We start from the raw sequence: 18,676 nt of genomic DNA on the forward strand, positions 1-18,676 counted from the left end.
TCTGGTATCACCAAGTAATTTTTCCTGTAATTTTTACTGCTGCAGCAGGAGAGTGTGCTTCAAGTTAGTTCTGATTCCCTGTGCCTGGAAGCTGCCATTATCTGCTACTACTTATCAGATTTCTGGATCCCTGCTTCTGCCTGCTCTGCTCCTCTGGACTTTGTGTCAAACCGCAGTGTTCCAGTGTCGACGTAATCCTAAAAATACTCTGCAGCACACCTATCTATCATCTGCTGTCGTGCATTTATCCTGGTACATCTTGGTGAACTCAATTCCAGCCCCCTCAGTTTGTCTGCTATATTTTCAGTTTCCACATCTGTGATTACCTGCCCCCGGCTCACCTCCCCGCATTGTTAGATGCCGTACAAAGCAGAGCAGCAGTGATCACAGGCTCTCCCAACCTCCCCCCCCCACCTGCAGGACATTGAATATTTGTATGTAAAGTTTACTGCATATGTGGCACCCCATTGTACCCTAGCTAGGACTGGCCACCCCCTGTCCCTACCTGGTTGTGCACTGGGTTGCCACTCCTGCATGTTCCTGGCCTACCCGGAGCTGCAGGGGTTAACAATCCCCCCCCCCTCCCCCTTGCACTGTGACTTCAGAAGAGACAGCCATGGAGCAGCAGGACCTGGGTACAGGAGCCGCAGTGAAGACAGCACGGAAAGACAGTAGCCCTGTGATTGAAGGAGTGTGATCCGAGAGGAGGAGTATGAAGAGGGGGTGTTACCATTGAGGAGAGTTAGGCCCCGTGTACAGAGAGGACCACGTTGCGTGTGTGAGCCTGTGCTGTCCGAGCCTGGAGTGGGCAAGTTTGGGTGCTGCAGTGAGGAGAGAAGTGGACATGCCATGCTGATGAGGGGGCCGCCGTGGGAGGGAGCTGCTGCTGACGCACTGCCAGAGAGAGGAATAGAGTGCTCTGAGGAGAGATGGAGCCCCATGTGTTGCAGAGGAAGAGATCCTCCGATGCACCGTGCGCAGGACTGACGGCTGGAGAAGGGAAGCAGGAGGATGCTTCTTGAGCACCACTGCCAGAGAAGTGGACAACGGGAGCCAGGGTTAACCCCAGGGAGCAGTAGTAGTCTCAGCAACAGGTTCCAGTCAGTCGCCCTTTACCTGCCTGCCAGCACCTGCCCCATTTTCCTTAAACATGCCAGAGACTATCGGCCAGTCAGGCGTCCGCAGCCACGCCACTGCAGGGCACATACCTGCAATAGGTAGTCTGTCCAACTACCGACCCATCTCGCTCCTCCTTTTTGCCTCCAAAATCATTGAGCGTATTGTCTACAACCGCCTTATTTCCTTTCTTTCCTCACACTCACTGCTTGACCCATTCCAGTCTGGCTTCTGTCCTCTCCACTTCACTGAAACAGCCCTCCCAAAAGTCTGCAATGACCTCCATGCTGCCAAAATCAAAGGGCCACTACTCTCTACTTATTCTTCTTGACCTCTCTGCTGCTTGTGACACTGTGGACCACCCTCTCCTTCTGCAAATCCTTCACTCCATTGGTCTGCATGATACTGCCCTCTCTTGGCTGTCTTCCTACCTCTCTGACCATTCATTCTCTGTCTCCTCTCATGACTCCACCTGACTTCCACTAACTGTTGGTGTCCCCCTAGGTTCTGTCCTTGGTCCTCTCCTTTTCTCTCTCTATATGTCCTCATTAGGGGAGTGATAGGGAACCCTGTACTGCAAGATAAGTAACTAGAGCCCCTCAGTGGAGGGTCTTCTGCCAATAGCAATGACCCATTGTTCACTTAGTGCAAGCAGGCACCCCGGTTCTTAGGCCACCCCCAGATCTTATTGCCTCGTGGCAGTAGAACAGACAGAGAACCGCTAGGTGGTGTTAGATGGCAGGAAAACACCACAATACAGCTGCAGAAGGTGCAACTGAAAATTAGTCACTAGGATTACCCTCAAGGTGGTAAATAGAATATATGCCAGAAGGGCTAAGCACAGGCACGGAATCACAATCAATGGCCGCTACAGATATGACAAGACACGGCAAGGCAACTGGAATAGATGATAAATAAACCAGGACTTAGCTAGACTGGTGACAGGAATCCCAGGACAGACATGGATGACACGGACACGAGTGATCTGGACAAAACACAGACTGGAACTATGATGAATCTTTCCACCGGGTGTTCTGATAATCTCCCTGAACAGGAATCCACCGGACCTTACTAGAGATGGTAACGACAGGATACTCCAATAGACACGCAGCACAAGGTCTTTCCAGAATCCTTCTAAATGGAATCTATCACCACAGAAGCGGCAGGTATGAGTCTTTCTACCAGAGAATAAAAGGGATCTTCCGGACCAGAATCCACTGGACCTTTCCGGAGCTGTTAATACGACAGAATCCTCCAGCAGATTAGGCAAGAACAGACCTTCCCAAAGTTCGTCTAGTAGAATCTCTCATGCAAGCACAGAAACAAATTTGAATCTTTCTCCCAGGATTAGCTTTGGAATCTTTCCTGACCTTCTTGGAGGTGTAAATCGACAAGATTTTCCCAGAGGATGCCAGACAGAGTCTTTCCAAAGTTCTTAACAGAGTCTTTCAAGTAGTTTCCCAAGTCGAATGACACAGCCTAAATGAAGCTATCACCAATACTGACTAAGCAAAAAGAAATCCTATTTATAAGTAGCTGATTAGTTGACTGGAACCAGTTGAGTGCTGCCATCCAAAGAGAGCTCTGCCTGCATGATTACAGCACCTGACACAGTGCTGCAAACTTTATCACTCCAGGACTGATCAGTAGCCTGAAGCAGCCAGCTAATGACACAGCGTTCCTGTAGCTAAGCGACGGCTGCAACGGCAGTATGTAACAGTGAGCTCATTAGTTCTTTTGACTTCCAATATCATCTCTATGCTGATGACACTCAAATCTTCCTTTCCTCCCCGGACCTCTCCCCTGCTCTTCTCACTCGTATCTTCAACTGTCACTCTGCTATCTCTTCTTGGATGCCCCAGCGCTTTCTTAAACTTAACATGTCTAAGACTGAGCTGATCATCTTCCCTCCCTCCCGCATAACCTCACCTCCCACAATTTCATTATCTATTGGTGACACTACTATCTCCTCTAGCCCCCAAGTAATCCTTGACTCCTCCCTCTCTTTCAAACCACACATTCAGCACCTCTCCCAAACCTGCCATTTTCATCTAAAAAATATTTCCAGGAACAGACCCTTTCTGACCCAGGATGCTACTAAGACACTTATCCACTCGCTGGTCATCTCCAGACTGGACTACTGTAATTTCCTCCTGACTGGCATCCCTGACAAATACCTCTCTCCACTCCAATCTATCCTCAATGCTGCTGCCTGGATCATCTTCCTCACCAAACGCACTACGTTCATCTCTCCTCTCTTTCAAGACCTTCACTGGCTCCCCTTCCCTTTCAGAATTCATTTCAAGCTTCTCACAATCACTTACAAAACCCTCACCCACTCCTCTCCCATTTACATCTCTGACCTTATCTCCCTTTACACTCCCACCCGTCCTCTGTGCTCTGCTAATGCACGCCGACTCTCCTGTCTTCTGATTACTTCCTTCCACTACTACCTCCAAGATTTTTCATGTGCTGCTCCCTTTCTCTGGAATTCCCTACCTCTACCCCTCAGACTCTCCACCTCTCTACAAAACTTCAAACAGGCTCTCAAGACCCACTTCTTCACCAAACCCAGCCAAATCTCATCCTAACCCTCTGTTCCACGCTCTCTGTGTACCCCATCTGTGTCACCCCTGTTTGTCTACCCCTCCCCTTTAGAATGTAATTTCTCATGAGTAGGGCCCTCTTCCCTCCTGTGCTTATCATTTTCTTACTTTAATAGTCTTCAACTGCACCAAATTCCGCGTTCTTCTGCCACCTGATACTTATTTCAGTGTCATCTGCTGATGTAGCTACGTTTATTTACCCTGTACTTGTCCTATATTGTCTTCAACTGTAAGATGCTGTTTTCCTGTTTTGATTATTTGTTTATGTACTCTGTAATTGGGCGCTGCGGAACCCTTGTGGCGCAATATAAATAAAGGATAATAATAATAATAATAATAATAATAATAGTGCTTTCTTTAAAAGGGGCTTCTCCGTCCTTCTGCCTAGTGTTCCAGTGGTGAGACTGGCAACTCCAGCTTGAAGAACAGGTGCGAGCACCGACACCTGCACCTGCACAGACACTTGACTTACCTTACCTGTCATTACAACTCTGTCATTACACATATCCAGCCACACCAAAGTTTACCTTTGCTGTTCCACTGTTTTCTGCAATATACACTTTGAATTTCTCTGCTACACTTTGTGAAGCTGTGATTCTGAGATACTCCAGGGGTTTTCATAACCAGCCCAAATAAACCAGAAAATGCTGAAGAGCCTGCTAATTTGGATTATCTAGTTAAGATCCTTATTGCAGAACTTCCTGGAGTACTCAATCTTGTCATTCCACCTGGAGATGTTTCACTACATTCCTTGCAAACGGACATTATCTTGCTGTGTGCCCAAATAGCACAGTTTCTCCCTGTATTGTCTGAACTTCTTAAGAAAATATCTGTACTACTCCAAGTTGATTTCCCTTCCAATGGAATTGCAGTTCCTGAACAGCTGGCAGAAAACCTCACCCCTGTACCCCATAAGGGGCTTTCTGATTTCACCAATTCACAGAGGGCCTCCCCTCCATGGGATATATTTACTAAAAGTCGATTTTGGCAAATGTTGTTCGATTTTGTGTTTCAGAGACTAAATCACACATTTACTAACAGGTGATTTATTTTTTTTAACTATCAAAAATCATCAGTTGGTAAATATGTTATTTAGATCCTTAAACACAAAATCGATCAAAAATCGACCAAACATCACCCAAATTCGACTTTTAGAAAATGATACCCCCATGTATCCCATCAGCTTCAAATGCTGCACAACCAGTTCATGTGAGTTCCCCTTACTGTGGCAAAGCGAGTTTTTTGCAGATCAAAAAAAGCTTGAAAGCTTCTTGCTTTCCTGCCCCAGCCACAGGCCCAAAATTGATGTGGGAAACATTTGTTCTGAGTTACTATCTGGAAAAGATTCTGCTTTTGAACCATTTTGCAATTCCATTCCAGGAGGAGGCTCAATGTGTCCAGGCCCAGCTGGTTCCACAAGTGGATTTCATGCCCTGCCGGTCTGACAAGGGGGATGTATTGTCTGCTGGTCCCAAAAAGGGACTGTTTGATAATCTGAGTGCTGCCCAGCCAGAATTTCCTCACAGAGCTGACTAGCCAGAGTTTCAACACAGAGCTGCCCAGCCAGAGGGGCCTTACATTGCTTTATACCCAGGAGAAGTCACTCATGCCGCAGATATAGGTAGAGTTGCTCTTACTGCAGACCCAAGAGAGGTCATGACTGCCACAGACCCAGAAGGGGTCTCTAGTACCTAAGCTCTGGAGAAGTCTCTGAATGTCCTGCCCCAGGAGGGATCTCTGAATGTCCTGCCCCAGGAGGGGTCACCGATTAGCCTGTTTAGTATCCTGCCCCAGGAGGGGCCTTTAGGTATTTTTCAGAGTATCTTCTTCATGAGAGCGGTTCAAGTAGTCTGCCAGTTCCTGTAAAGGTGTCATCCTTTCAGCCTATTGCCCTGGCCTCCAAGCCTGAGGACCTTGTTGCCCTGACCTCTGAGTCTGAGGACCCTGTTGCCCTAGCCTTTGGGTATGCAGAGAGTGCCACTGTGTGGTCTGCCAGTCTGAGTGTTGCTTTGTCTTTCAGGGTCACTTGGTCACCCAAGGCTACCAGTTTGCCAGAGGTCCAAAACGTGCCACAGATGCCTGCCTTGACTGTTGTGCCACAGATACCACCTTGCCTGTCATGCCACAGATGCCCATGCTGCCCAGGGTGCAGCCTGTGTCTGCCTTGCCCGAGGTTACACAGTTATCAGATCCACCTGAGATCGGCGGATCAATGATATTCCATTCCCTGTCTAGCCAGGATGTCCAAGTCTGCTGCCAGTCCAATGCTCCCTATGATTGACCAGTCCTGTGCCCGAGAGGTGACTATTGTCCAGACTAAGGGGGTTATGTTCACTGATGCTCAAGCAAATGCACCCTCAAGCTATCAGGCCACTTATTTTGAGGAGAACATATCCCAGCTTGAACCTTTGATACATCAACATATATAATCAACTGATGCTACCCACAATGATATATTTGCCTCTATGATGATGAGCTTCAGAGGAGAGGCTCTGATGTGGGCACATTCCTTATTAGACACTAAAGACCCAGTATTGTAGAATTTGCCTGCTTCCTTTGGGGCAACTGTAAGGAGATATAGTCAACCTGATACTCTTGCTTTCCTGGATGACTCCTTTAATTCAGAGGAGTATAGAAAAAAGAACAAACAAAAGAAAAAGACAACCTGAACTTATGTCTTGTGGAGCATCTGGAATTCGCTCCTTAAAGTGTGTGTGTGGGAGGACGGGTTATAGGCCTAATTCAGCATAGGTCGCAAAAGCAAAATCTTTCTCTAATGGGCAAAACCATGTGCACTGCAGGGGGGAGGGGCAGATATAACATGTGCAGAGAGAGTTAGATTTGTGTGGGTTATATTGTTTCTGTGCAGGGTAAATACTGGCTGCTTTATTTTTACACTGCAATTTAGATTTCAGTTTGAACACACCTCACCCAAATCTAAAGGTGTGTACACACGGAGTGATATGGCTCAGCGATTTTGACTATATAGTATTTATATATTTTATATATATATAAAATCGCTAAGAAAGTTAGTGCATATCGCTCTGTGTGTACACAGCGAGCGATAGGGGTGCGCGTCCACGCCAGGTCACTATCGCTGGAATAAATAGACGGGTTCACTACGGCTGGCCGGCGGTCGGGCTCCCGGCGACCAGCATCCCGGCGCCGGGAGCCCGACCGCTGGCTTACCGACAGCTTGGCGAGCGCAAATGAGCCCCTTGCGGGCTCGCTGCGCTCGCCACGCTACGGGCACGGTGGCGCGCTGCGCGCGCCACACTATTTTATTCTCCCTCTATGGGGGTCGTGGACCCCCACGAGGGAAAATAATTGTCGGTATTCCGGCTGTCGGGCTCCCGGCGCCGGTATACTGAGCGCCGGGAGCCCGACCGCCGGCAAACAGAAGACCACCCAAATAGACAGTGCAGGCAAGTAAATTTTCACTATGTCGCTGGAAAAGTAAAAGCAATAGCACCCCAAGCGTTGCCCATACACGCACAATGAACAGGAAATGGGTCGCATCGACCCGGCTCCCGTTCAAACCGCTCAGCGAGCCGGGTTGAATACGAGTTCAACCCTGCTCGCGACCAGGGTTGAAATACTGGGTCGCTCGACCCAGTATTTCAACCCTTGCACCTTTCAGACCGCACCTAAACACGGGTAATGCACGCTCATGTGCTAATAACCCATATTCATAGGTGCCGGTCTGAAAGGGGTATTACACTTCACAGTGAATAATCGTGTCATGAAACCAAATGAATGTGTGTGTGGCCATCCCAACCGGGGACCACACAAATGGTGGGGACAAATTATAAATTTCATTCCTCTTTTTTTTTTTTGCACTGCAATTCTCATTTATATTTAATTTAATATAATTTACTAAAGCGTGTTTGTGTGACCCTCCTTCCCCACCCGCTTTATTTCTGTATTACTTCACCATTGTTCATATCTGCCTGCATATTTGTGTACATACCTTGCCAAAAAATGGCACCAAGTGGTGTTCACAGAGCGAAAAGACATCAATATCTTTCACAATGACAATTTCATCATGGTTTTCATCAAATATGGCATTGTTGAGTATATCTAAAAGCACAAAAACAGATATATTCATGTTATATTCTTAAATTATGCATTTGTCTTTTTTAATAACCTATGCAACTGTTGTCTATGGGAAAATATCCCGTGTTGTGTGTGTGCCCATTTTCTCTCTTGCTTGGTGTCGTGCCCATTATTGTGCGAGTGGCGTTTGGCTGTGTTTGCGGGAATGAGAGGCAGTTGGTATCCCTGGCTAAGGTCATGTAAAATGTAAAAATAATTATTTTTGGGACTATTACAACCGGCCAGTCCAAGACCATCAGTATATTTTGGCCTCAAGCACACCAAAAGCAATGGCACATATTCAGTAAACAGTTTTGAGAAATACTAGTAGTGATAGGGAGTGCATTTGGTTTTTATTTTACATATGCTACAAGATAGTGAATGGCATATACATTTGCACAACACTTAAGAGAATCTTAACTGTAAATGTAACTGACTCAAAAAGTATAATTGCATCACAAGCTTAGACTATATACTTTATGTTAGTGCAAAAAATATGCCTACAAAAGGTATTTTCTAGACATACACTAACCCTATTTACATGCAGAGCCCGGAGTGCCGTGGTTAGCTGCACCACGGATTACATACGTAATCCCGCCGGGCGGGATGCCGACTGTCAGTATCCAGATAGCGGCATCCCGCCAGACAGAATGTGGAGACGAACGGTATGAGTCCTCTTGCGGCCACAGGTTCCATTCCCACTCTATGGGTGTCGTGGACACCCACAAGTGGAAATAGCCCCTGTGCGCAGGTATTACGGCTGGCAGCATTGCCAGCTGACGGGATTTCGGCGGTCGGCATCCTGGTCGCTAGAATCCCGCCACCACTTCTATGCCGTTACTGTATTGAACTTGCACTAGATCCCCCTTGATCTTCATCTTGAAAGTGTAGGAGGCTGTAAGTGCTGGTTACCTCCACCTTTAAAATACCGGGGCAAGTTGTACAATAACTGTTATGAGACGTGCAAAATTGCACAACTGCACTTCTAAATCACTTCATATAAACAGTATATTCAATTTAATATGTATGTCCTGAAAGGTAGTTAATTCATATATGAGGTTGGCTCAGTAAGTAAAGTAACAAGACCTCTAATAGCCCTTTCACACTGCACAAATAACCCGGGTCGACACGGGTCAGCGTGCGGTGTGAAAGCGCCATAGCCGAAATCCCGGGTCTCAGTGTTATTCCTGGGTTGAATACCGGGTCAATGGCAGTGTAAACGGGCTCCTGGGTCGATGCAACCCGGGACCCGTTCACTACAACAGGGAGAGGCGGCATGGAGATGATGTCATCTCCCAGTGCCGCCTACCGCCGCTATGGCAACCTGCCCGGCATATTGCCGGGTCGGGGAAGCCAGCAGCAGCGTCCAATGCCGGATCCCACCGGGGAAGGACCTGTTTCCAATTCCCGGATGGGAACTGGCATTGGCGGTGTGAAAGGGGTATAACATGTGTAATGTTTTCTATTTAATTCTAATTTCCCACCAGGCCAAAGCAGGAAGACCACTGCTTCCCATCACGGGCTTCAACTAAAAATCCCAGAGTTGTTGAGCCCGACCATTTTCAGGTCAGTATCAGGGAATAGAGATCTTTAAAACTGTAGAATATTCCAGATTCCCTCAGCTACCGCCAGGGGTTCGGGAAATTTCAACAATCTGTTGCAGATGTATGGAAGCCTTTAGTCTCTCTAGAACTCCCAGAACCTTGCCTCCCCTTTACCACCAAGATCCTCGAGGGGCTTGTCTATCGCTTTCTTGCCACATTCCTATCCTCACACTTCCCGCTTGACACACTTCAATCTGGTTTTCGCTTCTGCACCCAACAGACTGCTGTTACTACTTCCTGTGGAAAGCCCTCTCGTTAATGCTGTCATTCATTGCATCTTCCTCCTTTTCTGTGTCAGCCTCCACCTTCTGCAAACTGCTTCATTAGCTCCCTATCCACCACAAAATATAGTTTACACACCTCCCAAAATATAAAGCCTTTAACTGGTCTATTCCCTCCTACATCTCCAACTGACGGAGGGATGTAATGACATCCAAGATCAACAGAAATGCAGGATGCCGGATAATCTCTGACATTTTTTTTTAAGGGGGCAAAAGCATTCCTTGTAAGTGATTGCCCCTTTAAAAAAAAAGTCAGAGAACGTCTGGCATCCCGCACCACCGACGATCTCAGACACCATTACATCCCACCGTGTTCACTCTGTCCAGCTCTCTTCCCGCTTACCCACCAACGTCTATCTCACCTCCTCTCACTTCCGCATACAAAACTTATTTTGTGCTTCCTCTCTACCCTGGAACTTCCACACTGTATCAGACTCCGGGAGAGATTTAGCAAAGCATGGAGAAAGATAAAGTACCAACCAATCATCTCCTTAGTGCATACCTCCCAACTTTCTGATGGCTCAAGGAGGGGGCGCCGAAAAAGGGGCATGGCCTATTGAAGGGGCGTGGCCTTGTATGGATGATGCGATCGTGAGCCACGCCTCCAATTTTCGCCCAGTCCCTCTGCCTCACTGGAATAGACGCTGTGCCTATTCGCCGCTGCTCTGCTCAGAACTGAGAGGAGCAGCAAGTGATAGGGAGCCTCCCAACTGAACCCCCCCCCCCTACCCACAGCGGGACCCTGCGGCTCGCGGGAGGGACAGCGGGACAGACCCGAAAAATCGGAACTGTTGGGAGATATGCTACTGTCATTTTTAAAGCACAGACTGTAAAATGAAGCTGATTGGTTAGGACTTTAGCTCTCTCCACTTTATCTCTTTCCAAGCATTTATAAATATCTACCTCTCTACCAGTCTCCACACCTTCAATTAAGTCTGTATGACTGACCACATCATAAAAGCTTTCAGCCTTCCTCATCACTCTCTACTCAGCTTCTCAGGCCACCAGACTATCCACTTTCCCAGAGTACTCTCCTTATTCAATCCCTCCCTCCCTCGTTCTCCTTTAATTTAGGATCATTGCATGCGGTTTTGCTTTCCACTGCACTTTTCATCATTGCTTCCTACTATAAGCCGTAGGTGGTCATTCCGAGTTGTTCGCTCGCTAGCTGCTTTTAGCAGCATTGCAAACGCTAGGCCGCCGCCCTCTGGGAGTGTATCTTAGCATAGCAGAATAGCGAACGAAAGGTTAGCAGAATTGCTACTAAATAATTCCTTGTAGTTTCTGAGTAGCTCCAGACCTACTCCTAGATTGGGATCACCTCGATCTGTTTAGTTCCTGCTTTGACGTCACAAACACGCCCTGTGTTCGGCCAGCCACTCCCCCGTTTCTCCAGACACGCCTGCGTTTTTACCTGACACGCCTGCGTTTTTTAGCACACTCCCGGAAAACGCACAGTCACCACCCAGAAACGCCCCTTTCCTGTCAATCACTCACCGATCAGCAGTGAGACTGAAAAGCGCCGCACGAACAACAGCAAAACTGCTAAGTTTTTAGTTAAATAACTTGCGTACCATGCGCATTTAGCTGCAAATTGCAGCATAGCGAAAATCGGCAATGAGCGAACAACTCGGAATGACCACCGTAATACATAGGTCTACCCCACCCACTACCTGCCCGTACCCCATCACACTGCCTCAAACTGTATTACTGTGTTTTAAATAATCCCATGCATTTATTTATTTTATAATATTTTTTAGTCCCTATAACTGTACTGTAATGCAGATACCTTGTGGCGCTCTATAAATAACACATAGCTATTATAATAATAATAATAAATCCTACCTTTACACGACAGAGATAAAATGTCTGAATACTAGTGCTGCCTGCTGCTGACTGATCAAAGCAGGGACTACCTTGAACTCTTTGCCTTCAGCCAACAATAAGCAGGTTCTGCACATGGGCCCTCATTCCGAGTTGTTCGCTCGCTAACCGCTTTTCGCAGCAGTGCACACGCTAAGCCGCCGCCCTCTGGGAGTGAATCTTAGCTTAGCAGAATTGCGAACGAAGTATTCGCAATATTGCAAAAAGATTTTTCTTTGCAGTTTCTGAGTAGCTCGAGACTTATACCCCTTTTCCACTAGCTCAAAAAACACGGGTAAATGCACGGGGGCGCGCATTTACCCGTGTTTTTGGCAAGTGGAAAAGGGTCAACCCGGATCAAGTGACCCGTGAATCCTACCCGGCTATTTACCTGGGTAGGACACGGGAATGATCCGGGTAGGGTTCTAGTGTAAACGGGAGCCGTGTCGATGCGACACGGCTCCCGTTTACACTGTATGGAAGGGCGGCGCTGGGAGATCATGTGATCTCCCTGCGCCGCCCCTGCCGTGTCACTAGAAGCGTCACCAACCCGGCAAATGCCGGGTTGTGACTGCTGATGGGAAAGGGGACGAGCACGGGTCGCAGCAGGGGGCAGCTCCCGTGTCAGGCTCCCGGCTGCGACCCGTGATCGTAAGTGGAAAAGGGGCTTTACTCTTCCAGTGCGATCAGTTCAGTGCTTGTCGTTCCTGGTTTGACGTCACAAACACACCCAGCGTTCGCCCAGACACTCCCCCGTTTCTCCAGCCACTCCCGCGTTTTTCCCAGAAACGGCAGCGTTTTTTCACACACTCCCATAAAACGGCCAGTTTCCGCCCAGAAACACCCACTTCCTGTCAATCACACTACGATCAGCAGAACGAAGAAAAAATCTCGTAATGCCGTGAGTAGAATACCTAACTTTTGAGTAAAATAACTAAGCGCATGCGATCTGCGAACATTGCGCATGCGCAGTAAGCGATTAATCGCAAAATAGAGAAAATCGGCAATGAGCGAACAACTCGGAATGACCACCCTGGTCCTTGTGATTGGCTGGCAGTGATGGAACATATGTTGGCCTCCCAAATTCACAACCACTAATAAAAATGTTCTTGACATGGAGAAATTTGTTTTAACAATGCTATAGAGTTCCATTTGTTTTCAGTGTGACTATTCATTTCCATGACCCATACAATAGTGTACTGTATTTGCACATGCTGGAAACCCTATTTAAAATGAATGGCACATTGAAATTAATTGTAGAGAACACCATTGTTTCAAGAAATCAACAAAACTATAAGGGCCTGTCAAGTTCTATTATAGTGAATATAAAGCTTACAAATATGTAGGTTTCACAATGCTATTTTTCCTACCGCATAGCAACAGAAAAGTTAATAGGAATGCACAGAATATCTATACCTCCCAACACATATCTAAATTGGGCCATGGCTGCAGAAGGGAGCGTGGCCAAGTCCAGAAAAGGTTTGATGCATGCACAGTAGGAGCCGCAATTTTGTGCATGTGTAATGGAGCTCTGCTGTGGACACTGTTCCTTGGTGTCTGCAGCTGAATGGACCTGAAGCACTGTATAATGACCAACAGAAACTTGCATGCAATGGTGGCAACCATCACAACCTGATATCAAATGAAAAATTAATTTCCATTAATTCGGGAACATCGGCGGTTGCCAACCACTGTTTTCCAATCCCTATCCCTACAACAGGTACATCATGAAGTATCAGCCAATACCACCTGACTTCCTGTGATTCAGAACAAATGTCAGCTTGTGGGACATTGGGTTAGTCCTTGTCCCTGTCACCCCAAATAGGAACAGCTGGAAAGTAAGCGTATCATTTTATCATCATTTAGGGGATCTGTTTCAAAATAACATATAATTATTCTGTGTTATTAATGTAGTATGTTAGTTCTGCCATACACTCTGCCAATCAACTTAGATCAGTGGTTCTCAAACTCGGTCCACAGGACCCCACACAGTGCATGTTTTGCAGGTAACCCGCTGGTGCACAGGTGTATTAATTACTCACTGACACATTTTAAAAGGTCTACAGGTGGAGCTAATTATTTCACTTCTGATTCTGTGAGACCAGCAAAACATGTACTGCAGGCATTCCCAACCGCGGTCCTCAAGGCACACCAACAGTGCAGGTTTTAGTGATATCCAGACTTCAGCACAGATGGTTAAATCAAAATAACTGAGGTACTAATTAAGTCACCTGTGTTCAAGCCTGGATATCACTAAAACCAGGACTGTTAGTGTGCCTTGAGGACCGCGGTTGGGAAACACTGATGTACTGTGTGGGGTCCTGAGGACAGAGTTTGAGAACCTGTGACTTAGATAATGACCTTAGTAATAACCTCATAAATCACTACCGTAGTAACTGACTATTTAATCTGATTAGATTTAATTAATAAAAATAACTTAAACAGGTGGCAGTTTGTGAATGTGGAGTAACATTCATCTCACTAAAAATGACAGTTCCGTGAAAGCTAAATTTGGGCTAGTACATTAAAAGATCCTTAACCCTTTGGACTCGCTTGTTCATACCTCCCAACATGACCCTCTCCAGGAGGTAGACATGCTCTGCTTCTGGACTTTTCTCTTAATTTATGATTGCCATCACCTGTGTTGAACAGGTTAGTAAATTAGAAAGGTGTTTCAGCACAGGTGATGGCAATCATAAATTAAGAGAAAAGTCCAGGAGAAGAGCATTCTGTCCCTCCTGGTGAGGTTCATGTTGGGAGGTATGGTTTGTTTATCAAATTGACTTTGACAAATGGAGATACCAGGGGTAGACAAATACGGATTTTCCTTAAAGCATAGGTCTGCAAACTCGGTCATCATTACCCCACACAGTGCATGTTTTGCAGGTCTTCTCACAGAATCACAAGTGAAATAATTAACTCCACCTGCGGACCTTTTAAAATGTAATTAATACACCTGTGCAGTGTGCACCTGCTGGGTTACCTGCAAAACCTGCACTGTGTGGAGTAATGAGGATCGAGTTTGCAGACCTATGCCCTAAAGGACTTCACATTGTATGTGATCATGGTTGTATTACAACTTTTTAGATTACAGAGGATTTAAGAGATACCAATATTTCAGGAGTGAGAGGACAATTGTGTTTTTCACCTATGAATGGTAATTTTTTTTTAAAGAAATTAAAATTTACGTGTTTTTTTTATATATATGTTTATTCGTGCATATTAAAGTGTTATCAAGAAAATAAATTTATATTCATCTATCTTTCATCTATCTAATCTTTGTACATATCGCACTAAAAATGTCTGGAATAATATCAATTAAGCATAGTACTCAAAGATTTTGGAAAACATACTGTACTTTTTTTTGTCTTTTTACTATGTACTACCCCTCCCCCACCCAGTTATTTGGAGTATTTTTTTCTAGCCTTTAAACAGTAATATTAAGTTAGTAGCTTGCTTATTGTGACATTATATTTAAATAGTACTGATAAAGGGAAGTCAAAACATTGAACTCATGCATACTAATTCACAAATTAGAATGAACCATTCCGTTTTTTTTCATTGAAGTGTAACCTCTTCCAGATCGCTAATGTCGGGTCGCACCAGGGAATTGGAAATGGGTTCTTCCCGGGTGCGACCCGGCATTGGACCCTGGGAACTGGCTTCCCGACCCGGCAATATGCCATCGGGGGCGGGCACCGCGTCGCCATCGGGGGCGATCACCGCGGCATCATCGGGGGCAGGTGCGGAGGCGGTGTTAGGAGATGAGATCATCTCTGCGCCATCTCTCACCATGCTGTGAATGGGTACCGGGTCGCATCGCCCCCCGGAAACCCATTCACACAGCACCTGACCCATTATTCCCAGGTTGAATTACCCTGGAATAAAACTGGAAATAGTTTAGAAATCACCAAAAATTTGCTTTATTCCGACGGAATGAAGCACGTTTTTGGTGATTTCTAAACTATTTCCAGTCTCCTGAGTGCGGCCTCTCTCCCAACCTTTGCATATCCAGGGGTGCAATCCCCTTAGGAGCACAGCAATACCCGGATGGGTAACCGGAGTGCCAGGGCGTCTTCCTCCGGTCACAAACTGCTTGGGTGCTCTCCTGGGGTAAGATGCCCACATGTACCAATAGAAGAAATGAGGCTGCACTCCAAGGCTTTCAGTAAGTGAAAAAAGTTTTAGTGACAAACTCTCAACGTTTCGCGGAGTTTAAGCCCATCATCAGGATCCTGCTGATGGGCTTAAACTCCCCGAAACACAGAGTTTGTCACTAAAACTTTTCTCACTTACTGAAAGCCTTGGAGTGCAGCCTCATTTCTTCTACTGGTATATACTTTTTGGAGTAAGTCAGATTTCAACTTTGAGTGCTGTTGCCATCTGCGTTTCTATAATGAGCGCAATGTGTGCAGTGCACATGAGCCCCTGGGTCCAGGAAGGGGCCCACACCACCCACATTGTCCTCATGTTTTAATACTTACCTCTCTGGAGTCCAGCGTCAGGCACTGTAACCACTGTGAAAGTCGCAGCCAAAATGGCTGCCACACATGCACAGTAGTGAATTTGGTCTCCGGAACATGACGGGTGCCATGTTTCCGGAGACCTGCCCATGATGCTGGAGACTACTGAGCCGTGCAATGGAGGAAGGGGCCCACCAGGAGTCTGCACTGTTAAAATGCCCCTGGCTATTGCTATTGTAATTTTCTCCCATCCATACCTGAGCTTGCTATATATCCCTTTAATCCAGGACACCTATGATTTACACAGGTTCTGTGGCTGGCTAAAGCCTGTGTTTCACCTGGTTTTAATCAGCCACAGAACTTGTGTAAATCATAGATGTCCTGCATTAAATGGATATTATATCAAGCCTACCCATACCTAGCTTCTCAATTTTGCAATGTCAACCTGTTGCCATACATACATATTATTTTGCTTGTCATTAATATATAATAATTAATTGAAAGTATAATGTTTCTCAATTACAAAACTAATAAATGTGTAATGATTTCATTGTTGGACAGAGCTACTTGGACACACAAAAAAACCCCTTGTTTATGAAATGTTAATAGCATGACCAAATCATGGACTGCCTACGTCTATTGGGGCAAGGGCTATTTCCCATCTAACATTTCAAGAATTGATTCGAAATATTTAGAGAATTTTGATCCTGGCAAAAAATGTACAGTTTTTTTTTTAAACATTGCAGCTGGAAATTGAGACATAAAATGGTTTGTGTGACAAGGATTAATCAAATATTTGGGTTTTTGTTTGGAGAGTGTCCATTGAGCGATTTGGATACTGCTTTCTGCCTGTCCAAAAGCTGCTCATGCAGACCCCCCCAACATGGCTCCTTCCGCCAGGTCCAAAATGCTCTGCTCCTGGGCTTCCGTCTTCATTTCTGCTGACAGTCACCTGTGTTGAGCTAGTTAGTTAATGAAAAAGGTGATGGCAATCATAAATATAACACTGTAGAAGTCCAGGAGCAGAGCAATTTGTACCTGATAAAAGGAGCCATGTAAACTGGTCTGCCCAAGTGTAACCCATAAATCATACTTGCCTACCTGACCCTCTCCATGAGGGAGAAAATGCTCTGTTGCTGGACTTTCCTGGTAAAGTATTATGGCCATCACCTGTGGTGAAACACCTTTCTTATCAATTAACTAGCTCACCACAGGTGATGGCAATCATACATTACCAGGAAAGTCCAGGAACAGAGCATTTTCTCCCTCATGGAGAGGGTCAGTTAGGCAAGTATGCCATAAATCAATTCACTTTGGAAACATGCTGCACTTTGGATATACAATTTACTGCACACTAATTGCAGTATCTGTGCACAGGCAGAATGAATGAAAGGACATATGTTGGTCAGGCTCATCTGGTAGAGCAGTATAGCTAACCTGTTTATCAGACGCCATTTTCCTTAAAATTCATGTGCATCAGTCATCTGTGCTCTAGCCGTAAAGCCGAATGACATGTTTACAGAAATGTACTTACCAGGAACAGTCTCTTGATATCCTTTGGTGAAATACTGCATAGCTTTGGCAGCCCTTTGGGGGGTATTGAGCAATCCTTCCCTGTCTGGATTCTCCCCCAGTTCTCTGAGGATGTTGGTATATGCATTAGCTAAAGCCGGCAGCTTGCCCTGGTCATGTTGCTCCTTCTTGCGTTGATTCACGTCTTGTTGAACCAAAGACTTTTTCATCTCCATTGTGCCATTACTGTAGCTGGTTCTGTAATCGCAGTTGATTTCTCCATTCATGTGGTTATTCATGTTTGATACTGTTCTGCACAGCCTAAGACTTTAATGGTTACAGAGAGAACTGGCAGAATAGCACTGATGTATCAATGACTTGTGACAGGTTGTCAGTGACCAGTCATCCCAGCATTCCCCTGTATTTATACACCACCAGACCACCAAGGCCAATCTCTGATGACATAGAATGACGTTACAACTGTCAAGTGTTACACTAAAGTATTCTCTTCCAGCATCCTGCTCCCTGAGGCTAGAGCACAGATGACTGATGCACATGAATTTTACGGAAAAGGGCGTCTAATAAACAGGTTAGCTATGCTGCTCTACCAGATGAGCCTGATCAACATATGTCCTTTCATTCATTCTGCCTGTTCACAGATACTGCAATTAGTGTACTGATAACGTGTGTGTAGCAGACAGCGGAACATTTACAAGCTCCAGCCACCAGCAGATTTACTGTAAATCAAACATTGTGTGCCACACTATAATGGATGTATTAACCACTTGTATGCGAGAAGTAGGAAAATCCAGATTTCCAGGACATTACAGAGAAAGCGGAGTTTAATATTTGGCCCGTATCAGCCAATAAAGGTAGGATTTACATTTACATTTGCACAGCTCTCACTCATGGATAATAAAAAATAAAAATGAGAGGTAATTTCCCCCAGATGTGAACATACTATGCTGCTAGTGATTGATGCTGGCTAATTCTTAGGCGCAGAGAATAATAGGAACCCCCGGTTTCACCACACATAAAGGAAATGACGGACATTTTGCAGTGAACAAACAGACTGAAGTAAAAGTATCCAAATAGGTCAGTATAAAACTGACAAATTACTTATAGTGATCTTGATA

At 45.7% G+C, this 18,676-nt stretch overlaps 1 protein-coding gene across 1 annotated transcript in view; it reads right to left on the minus strand.

Moving 5' to 3' along the window:
• LOC134911794 (GTP cyclohydrolase 1-like) overlaps positions 1-17,864 on the minus strand; it is a 34,575-nt gene extending 16,711 nt beyond the window's left edge. The window contains exons 1-2 of the mRNA XM_063919827.1: positions 17,563-17,864; positions 7,693-7,802 (exon numbers count right to left, since the gene is read on the minus strand). Coding sequence (XP_063775897.1) covers positions 7,693-7,802; positions 17,563-17,839 — 387 coding nt within the window. The 5' untranslated portion in view covers positions 17,840-17,864. The remainder of the gene's footprint in view (positions 1-7,692; positions 7,803-17,562) is intronic.
• Positions 17,865-18,676: the final 812 nt, after the last annotated feature.

Source organism: Pseudophryne corroboree, chromosome 4 (assembly GCF_028390025.1).
Source record: "Pseudophryne corroboree isolate aPseCor3 chromosome 4, aPseCor3.hap2, whole genome shotgun sequence".
NCBI classification, from domain to species: Eukaryota; Metazoa; Chordata; class Amphibia; order Anura; family Myobatrachidae; genus Pseudophryne; species Pseudophryne corroboree.